The sequence below is a fragment of the Hemibagrus wyckioides genome, linkage group LG26 (assembly GCF_019097595.1).
Source record: "Hemibagrus wyckioides isolate EC202008001 linkage group LG26, SWU_Hwy_1.0, whole genome shotgun sequence".
NCBI lineage: Eukaryota > Metazoa > Chordata > Actinopteri > Siluriformes > Bagridae > Hemibagrus > Hemibagrus wyckioides.
Window position 1 is genome coordinate 11513943 of NC_080735.1, and position 9885 is coordinate 11523827.

Below are 9885 nucleotides of genomic sequence, written 5' to 3' on the forward strand. Positions count from 1 at the left end.
TGACACTAGCCAATCACAGGCACATACAGAGCATACATTGACACAAGGAACCACGCGACAGCCTTCACCTTCCTGATTGAGGAGTGGGAATGGGCCAAGACTAAATCAGAAAGGCAATTAGGGAGAAAATCTGGGATACAGAACAGACACTTTTGCCATCAGATTATTTGCTGTTTAAAATGTTGATTTCGGTGGAAGGAAGCGCAACAGCACCACCATTGTGTACCTTTAATATACATGAAATGGTATGATGAGAGGCTGGGACTGATTTCTTTCTAGCTCTGTCTTAGTAAATCTTTGTTTGCCATGTTTCATATTTAAAGCATGGGATAAACCCAGTTAATAGCAACATAATAACAATATAATAGTAATAATTATAAATAATTATAAATCTTCCTATTAGCTTTTAAGTGTGTGTAATATTTGGCCCGACTTCATTCTCATCATGCCTTCACTAAGACCTTGAAATATAATGAATTGCTCAGTGCTAGTATGTTCATTGTTGTGCTATTGATATTAGATTTTCCATATATTATCACAAACAGCTGTCACTGCAATACTAAAGAACTGACTTCTACACATTTGGCTTTCATTCACGTTGTGAGTTTCAGTGTCTAGATCTGCTAAACTGCAAAGTTGTAAAATGAAATTATCCTATAAACTATTTAACCAGTTTTCCCAGTGTTATTTGTTGATTCTATTTCTGACATTTTTACAGGTATGCCATTAACAAATGAATACTGACAAATCAAGCTCAGGAAGCAGAGGACTGACGTTCGCACTCAGATGCAAAATCAAGACTAAGTATACTTACTAAAAGTGTAGCTAAATTGATTTTTGTTATTTCACTAAAAGCCAAGGCAAGGTCAGGCATCAACTCCAATGACTATAGAAATCCTGACCAAATAAAAGCTGTTTTAAAACATAAACCTTTAAACCAATATTCTTCTCAAGCAACCATGAACCTTAAACCATAAATACTACAGAAATATAGCACAAGCCAGCAAAAACTTTTATATAAAGGCTCCGGTCACTACCAATGCCCTGAAACACACATGTCGAATAACATGTGCTTTGATAATAACACTGTGGTGATGGTGGCAGTCAGTGGCAGGTCACAAAATCAGCCCAAAACCATGCTTTTATTTCTCTTCACTGTTGCAGACTGCTGCTGCTAACTAAATGACACACTGTTGAGTTCACCAGGTATTCATTACACTGGCTGTCATCTTGCCTGCGTACATTTTTCTATGTCATGATGGGATAAGGATTCAGGGAAGGGGGTGGGGGTGTAGCAGTGGGTTAATGTAATCACTTTTTTGACGGTAGTCATTATTCTCTAGTGCGCAGTGAATTAATAATACCATGATGTGTCAGGATTATTTAGCTCAAACACTGAAAAATGAGTAGCCTTTATATGAGGGGTGGCATTAGGGCTGGGCGAAATGATATAATAGAAATATCGTGATTAATTACTGGAGGCTATGTAAACATATCATGATATCTTTATACATATATACTGTACACATATATATATATATATATATATATATATATATATATATATATATATATATATATATATATATATATATATATATATATATATGTTTGCGCATAGCACATTCATACTCACACACACATACACACATTTAGACACAACAGACAATTTGGAGTTGCCAATCAGCCTACAACATGTCTTTGCACTGGAGCTGGAGTATCTGGAGGAAACCCCAAAGCACAGGGAAACCATGCAAACTCTGCGCATACAGGTAGCAGCTTGGAATATTACGCTTAAAAATTGGGAGATTAGATTAGATTTTTTACACAATACAAACCGGGTACAGATCATTAATAGTTATTACCTGATGTTTGTTATTGTATCACCCACCCCTAGGTGGCAATGAAATACCCAAATGAGGCAAAAACAGTAGGGAATATAACATATATATGGTATACAGGATATAAAGGAATAAAAGTAGTGTAACAGGATTTGTTGATATAAAAAAATTGTTGCTGTAGTACTGAGTTGTTGGGGTTTTTTGTGATTGCAAAAATTGTTACTTTTGCAGCAGCGTTTTTCAAAAGTTTTTTGTGCTTTTTTTTTGCATAAAACTATTTGAATTGAAGAAATTGCAAGCACAGAACCAGTGAAGATGCATATGTGATTACATTCTACGAAAGCTGTACTTGTGTTTGACTTGAATGTGAATCGGGTTTGGCAGAATGTCTGTGGTGATGACCTTGCACAACATGTCTTGGCCCGAATCCTCCAAATGTTGCTTGATTTTGTGATTGCAGAAATGTTGAAATCCTGGAGGGAATAACATACACAACAACTTTCCACCAGTTTAAATTTTTATTCATTAGAGAGTGATAAACTTTGAATATTGCACTTTTGTTTACATTTACATCCAATGCCATTGAATTTCATGCTATTTCCTGTTATCTCTATAACTTATAACAGTCATAAACTGTTGGCTCTCACCAGCGCCTCTTTTTTCAGCCTGTTATGTTAGAGAAAGTGCAAAAAACAAAACAAAATGTTGCAGCTTGTTATAGCTCAGATTGTGACAAATTAATGACACTGGAGACTCCTTCCAAAATTAGTAAATAAATACACTTCTTGAAACAAATCATTTTGCCAATGGCATTAACTGTTTAAGTCCCTGTGAATTAGTATTTATTATTGAAATTCTAATATATTATGGTTAGAATGAGTACTTTGTTATAATTGTGTGACTTGTATTGTAACCAGCATTGCTGTCAAAGCTGCAGTTATGGAAAATTAATCAGCACCTCTGACCAAGCAACACTTCTGATCAATCACAGTTCCTTCTACTTTATCTGAAAAATATTCACAATACAGTATTCCACTCCTGATTCTGGCCAAGTTCAACCCCATATAAATATTGTCGATAGCCACAACCCCAAAACACATGCACTTGGCTAGAAAAAAATATTTCGAAATCATCATCCACTTATTCAAATTAAGCTTGATGGAAGAGTTCATTTAAATCTAGAGCCTGGTGATGAGATGATACCGATGTTCCACAGATGGAAACATCTGTGTGCACAATTTTTATTAATCTATCAGACATGCTGACATAAAAATGCTGCTATTATATACACAGGGAATGAATGTGAGATGATGATAAGAGGTGTCACTGGTTATGTGGGTTGTGTCCATTCGTTACATCAGGCACTTTCTGTGAATGCTAGAGTCTACTAGCAATATCTTTTTACTCCCAGCTTAGGAGGAATCGGATTGATTTTGAAACTGGCTATTAAAAGGCATCAACATGAAGAGGACACTCAAAGGCTCTGTAGCAGACACTATGTACTGCTGTTTTAAACAGTAAAAAAAAACAAAAAAAACAAAACAATTGAAGGCCATATCAAGAGCGAACACCCTGCCATATGTGGGAATGAATATCAAACTACCACCACCATGTTTTTTTTGTACGTTTGTTTTTTTTTTCTGAAGAACAAACTGTACAAAGTTTAGCAGAAGGGAACCTCCAGAGTACACAAGTACTCTTAGGATTTGTCTGTGAGCATCTTCTTGAAAAAAAAATAAATAAATACAAGCCCCCCCTCTGTCTATGTGTGAATGTGTGGCCATTCCTGTTTAGCTCTCCGTACCACCTTTCGGAGCTCCAAAGCAAGTACAATTCTCATATATATATATATATATATATATATTTTTTTTTTTTTTTTTTTTTTCTTCCCTTGACTAACCAGATCCCTATTGAGCTTTGAAACAATCAGGCTGAAGGATTGCTGAATTATTCAGGGCTCACACTATGAAATTAGGAATGCTCACACCAGCACCAGCCATTATCACATGCATCAAAGAATCAAAGATATGCAAAGGAATATAATTGGTCTGCTCTGATTATGCCAACACTCTCAGTTTGTGTATATATATATAATGTGTGTGTGTGTGTGTAGGTCTCTTCTAGTGCCTTCTGTCAAGGCACTTTGTTCTTTGTTCAGGATGATGTCAGAGGTTTTGAGTCGAGATTTTGAACCAATCATGAACATATGACAAGCATCACAGCTGAGATTTATAAGTCTTAAAAGTATTTAAAGCCCATGTTACTTGACAAGCGCACACAAGTGACTGAAGGAGCAACACCACGCACCTGCTGCAGAGGTCTGAGGAACTCACAGAGTATGAAGGTTCTACTTGGAATGCTTTTAGGACAGGGAAGCATTAAGGTTTCCAACCACCTAAATATTCAACCTCAAATGTACAAAATGAATGAGGCATCAGACTCACGCTGCTGTTTTGTCCGGTCCAGTAAACGACAGCGTGGTTGTGAGCGGAGTCTCCAGCCAGGGCAAAAGTGCTACTGCTCACTTTGGGTTCCTCCGATCTGGAAGTGGTCACTTTTCCCTCGTCGCGGTTGCGTCGCAGTTTCTGTCCATCCACAAACAGCATCGCATCCATGGACTCTGCGGAATCTCCGCTCCGCGCGCTTGCGCCAAATTCATCCAGTTGCGCCGCGCTCCTTTTGCGCCTCAGTAACGCACTGTCTTTTCCCTCAAATCCTCGCTTTCCTCGTGTAGTTTGCTCGGGCGGTGTTTTTGCACCGTAGACCGTTCCGGGTGAGCGCGCCGCCACTTCCACTTCTATCGAGTTTGGCGCGCCGCTCGCGTTCGCGTCTTTTCCCAACTCATGAACTCCTTCCAGAACCGGTTGCAATCTCGTGCGGGCGAAACTGACAAGTGATTTCCCAGCCGCCGTGGGAATGATGGTGCGTGCATTGTTTTGGACGTCCCCAATTTTTACAAGTGCTGGTAACGGGCACGAGGCGCAAGTTACCTCCGCTCTGGTAATGGCACAAAGATGCAAAGAGCAAACAAGCCAAGTGCACAGAGTCAAGAACATGCCAGAATACGAGTCCATGATGAAAGAAGAGCTTGGGATACCGAATTTCCTTGCTTGAGATCCGTTTGTAGCGTGGATGCTGAGCGCGCGCTCCCTCCTGGTTTTTTAGGCAAGTGCTCTTCAGCTAAACTGTTCACGTTCGGCTATCTGATGAAGTAAAGGCAGCACAGAGGGGAGGAGCTGAACACTGGCCAGGAGAGAGAGAGAGAGAGAGAGCGAGAGAGAGAGAGATGCGCGCGTTATACTTCTCTTTTCCATTTTGCTTTTTTTTCTTCTTTTTCCACATTCAAGCTATTTTTTTAAGGTTAAGCATCGCGATGTCAGCCAACATTAAGGTGTTTGTCATATGCATTAACATAAATTAACATACGCCGACATTAATGTGTTTGTTCAGTGCATGTCGTCATGCATCCTAAACTCGCCAAGATAAACCATCTGTTGTTTGGCATTAAAAAAGTCGGTCAAATGGCGCAAACAGTGGTAGAAGAGGAAAAAGGAAAAGAGGAAAGGTAAAGAAATACGTAGTTTTCTCACGTGCACGCGCTCTGTCGCGACATTTAACCTTGTGTCTCGCGCACAGTAGACATGACGCCCAGGTCAGTGTTGTGTAGGGTGTGTGTGTGTGTGTGTGCGTGCGTGCGTGAGCGTAAATACTAGAAAACACACCAAAATGCCATCACAGTGGCATGTCCAGGGTTTAGACTTGAACTGGGAACCGCACACTAAGGGGTGGCATCAAATCATGACTAGCACGAGTCCTCGGTTTTTTTAGCCGCTTAGGATTCCATAACTGTAGAGGGAAAAACTGAAGGTCCCTCTGCAATATCAGGCCCATTATATAAATGTCTACAAAAATATCTTGTCTTTTTGATTTTTTTTGTACTAGATTTTCTATTAGAGAGAATTTTTCATTTAATATTTTACAAATTTCTGGGCTAAAATATGTTAACTTTCTGACCAGCAATTTTTTTTTTTTTTTGTAATGGGGCATGGTGGCTTAGTGGTTTGTCCCTGTGGGATTCAGGGATTGATTCGCACCTTCGTCCTGTGTGTGGAGTTTGCATGTTCTCCCTGGGGTTTCCTCCGGTTTCTCCCTCAGTCCAAAGACATGCATTGTAGTTTGATTGGCATCTCCGATTTTTCTGTAGTGTGTGAATGGTTGTGGGTGTGATTGTGCCCTGTGATAGGTTGGCATCCTGTCCAGAGTGTCCCCTGCCTTGTACCCGGAGTCCCCTGGGATAGACTACACATTCACCCTGACCCTGTGTAGAATAAATGGTGCAGAAAATGGTTGGATGGTTGGATGGTTATTGTAATGATATTGTTTTTGAATAAATAACCAGTATTCTTGGACTTTGATGTGGTGCTATTTCTTTGAGACACTGGTGAATTTCATTGGTATCATATGCACACTGTTACACCAGTGACAAATTTATATTAAAGATTTTTTTCCAAGAAGGCGTAAACAGCTTCTCAAAGCACACATTATTAATCACATCAGCATCTATGAATTGATCTATTAAATCCTAATTTTTCCAAGTAAAACTTTTGTGGGAAGATTGAAAGGTTTAACTTCTAAATTAGCAACCACAAAAAAAAAAACCCTGCTTGTTCACCTAAATAGAGCTTTAAAATAGTGAATGTCAAAGACATAAAGGTAGGGACAAGTTCTTTTTGTACATTTGTACACCAAAAAGGTGTAACAAACAGGTTTGTTCCCATATTCTGTATGACTCGTATTTATACTTCATATTTATAACTTCACCAATATAACAAAACAAAACAAAACAAAAATTGCAGCATTTGCAAAATATCTGATTTGTACTTATATTCCTACAGAAAAATGCTGGAATAAAATGGTGGCTCTACACTACAATGGTTGAAAACAGCAGATGAGTTATGGCCCAGTGCTGGCCTACACTTAGCACTTTCATCTGGCCCACATAAAGGGCACTTGAATGATTGTGATAAACTCACCTAAAGGAATCTGCCAGAACACACCCATTGCTCAGCCTTGATGAACGTATGTTCCAGATTTGAGCTTATATCTTGGCCACATTTAGCCAAAGCTGAAATGCAGCACAAGCATTCATTTCAGATTCCAACTGTTGTAAAAGCTTCCACTTTGGCAGCACAGACTAATTTTGGCAACCGATCCATTTGTCATTTGTTTTGCTGTAACTGCTGCTCATGTTTCATAACTTGGCCTGAAATATATAAGAGATATTTGTGATCAGTTGGAGTGGCAGGGTATAGTGTAGTGTAGAGTTTAGGTTCACCCCTGGGTATGACCCATAGCCCCTGTATGATGCTTTAACTCTATATTGGTTAATTTAAATAAAGAAACTAAAATGGTACTGAATGACATCAGCCATTTGAGCAACGCAGCATTTTAGAATGATCTCTCTCTCTTCTTCTCTCTCTCCCTCTCTCTCTCTCTCTCTCTCTCGCACACACACATACACACACACACACACATTTGCTTTCTCAGCCTCAGAGGAAATTGAAGAGACATATTGATTACCGCAAGAGGCTTAGTATATGATTTATACCTCATTCAAATTAATGGTGCGATAGATTTTTCATGTTGCACTGCCTGGACACTTCTATTCTTCCTACAAGCCAGTGCAGGTATCATCTCAGGCTCTTACCCTGCTAAGATGTGCTATTGCAGCTATGTTAGCAAATGTCTACACTGGACATGGGAACCTTGTTGAACTTTGAAGAATTGCATTTTAGGCTACTCTCAAAACTCATCTCGACTCACTCACCAATAAACAGATGACATTATGTAGGTGTAATTTATGCTAACAGTGATTAAGCTGCATCCTAAATGACAATAAATCAGTTTCACTTTGTGATTCGAAAATGACCATCACTCAAGACTAGCAGGGGGGAAAAAAGCCTTGACAGTTCATTTTTATTATCTTGTTATTGGAATTTGGACAGAGCTGAAGCATTTCTAGAAGCTGTGACCACAAGTGTCTCTCACATTTCCTCCCAGACCACGTGTCTTTCACAGAAAAGCTATTATTTTCTATAGCTTACATGAATTCATGATGGTGAGTAATTTTCTCACAAGCTGATTCATTATTCAGATAGTTCTAAATATACATTCTAGTGAATGAGACCAGAAACCATTGTTAGATTTTTATTTCATGGCCTCATAGATGCCAATCTGTGAATTGCAAACAGTTAAGGTTAAGGTGAGGAACATAGTTAACATTAGAAACCTTAGTAAAAACAAAATAGCAGGATTTCATAAGAATCCTACCATTTTGACATAACTTAAAATTTAAGTTCTCCTACATTTATTAAATTTATATTTATATTGACTCCTAGTGGTCCAGTGGCAGGATCCCACACTCTCACTGCTGCAGCCTGGTTCGATTCCCAGGCAGGCCCTAACCCAGCCAGTGAAGAGTTAACTATCAGTGCTGGTCCCAAGCTTGGATTAAATGGGAGGTTTGCATCAGGAAGGGCATCCGGCGTAAAACCTGTGCCAAATTGAAACCAAATGATCCACTGTGGTGACCCCAAAACAGGGAGCGGCCAAAAAAACAACATATTTACATTTATATGAAAGCTGACGAATATTTGTGCTTGAATTTAACCTAAAAGTGGGCGTATCCTACACTGGGAGGTGTTTTTGTTTTTTGATATGCCCCTAGAAAGACTGAAAACACTGAAAACTGAGAGAGAGAGAGAGAGAGAGAGAGAGAACTTTCATAAGTTCATAAATAAACATTATACATTATTATGCAACACAAAACTAGGTCTTCAAAAAACACCTCCTGCTCATACATGTTGTGTTCTATAGGATCCCAGTCCCAAGACATAGTTTTAGTGTGTAAATTCCATGCATGCCCTGTATGTAATTTTAGAAAGCTTTCTTTTAGTAAATAAATAAGTTCTGCATCCTCATATTCTTGCCTATAACTGTATACTTTTTTAATTCAGCTACATCCCTCATACCTACCATACCTACAGAAGCCTTTTTAACAAAAGAATAGAATAAAGAGGGAGTCAAGGTACAAGGCGTATAAGAAGTGTTCAGCTTATCATCAGGAATTCCCATGATGCCACAGCCGTCCTTGACTGGGAGTCCACTTCTCTATCAATCACAGCCACACAAGTCAATCATTGGTGGCTAAGCTGAGGCATGTTGAAGTGGACAGATCGTGCCTTCCTGTGTGTTAAGTTACTCCCTGACACTGCATGAGCACAAGTTTGTAAATATAAAGTCACCTGGTTTCACAAGTCTTGGAAAAAGCTCTCTGGTTGGTAGCTGATATGTAACAAAGGAAAGATGTTTGATGATTTTGGCCATGACTAAATTGGGGGAAATGCTAAAATAAAATGAAAACATTTATTTTGTAAAGGAAAAGTGAATATATAAAGCTGTAATGATTTTATACTGACCACCACCAGTTCTAAAATCTTAATGCAATAAAATATAATATTATTAGCATAATAAAATCAATATAATTAAATAAGAAAATGAAATATTAATAAATAATAAATAAATAAATAAAAAAGTCATATCATTGTTCTCCAGGATGTGTTGTTATCTATTTTAATCTATTTTGTAGTGGTTACAGGATCACACCAGTCATTATTTTCTTTAACTTTCTTTAACTATTTTAATATTAACTCTGTGCTACATCATAATTTATTCCTTACATAATCATTGAACCGTGCAGTAAAACCGACACACTCATGCTGCTAATGGCATACACATCTCTACTTCCTTCTATCTTTGTGCATGTCTGTAAAGATATAGAAAGCTTCCTGTGTTGGAACAACGTTGGAACGGCAAGCCTTGTTGGCATTTTTTTTTTAAAGGCACTTCTAACTTTTTAATGGCCAAGACCTCACTCTTTATTGATTTTGTCCAAGGTTAAATCCAGATGACAAATGCAGGGGTCTGTCTCAGTGATTCAGCCTCTCTGTGTAAGAAGAAACCAAACTGAACATTCTGGAACAAA

General features: G+C 38.4%; 1 protein-coding gene across 1 annotated transcript in view; it reads right to left on the bottom strand.

Annotated features, from left to right (window-relative positions):
* Nucleotides 1–5059, bottom strand: part of sorcs3a (sortilin related VPS10 domain containing receptor 3a) — a 241544-nt gene extending 236485 nt beyond the window's left edge. Inside the window, exon 1 of the mRNA XM_058381182.1 lies at nt 4286–5059. Coding sequence (XP_058237165.1) covers nt 4286–4915 — 630 coding nt within the window. The 5' untranslated portion in view covers nt 4916–5059. The remainder of the gene's footprint in view (nt 1–4285) is intronic.
* Between the last annotated feature and the right edge of the window lie 4826 nt (nt 5060–9885).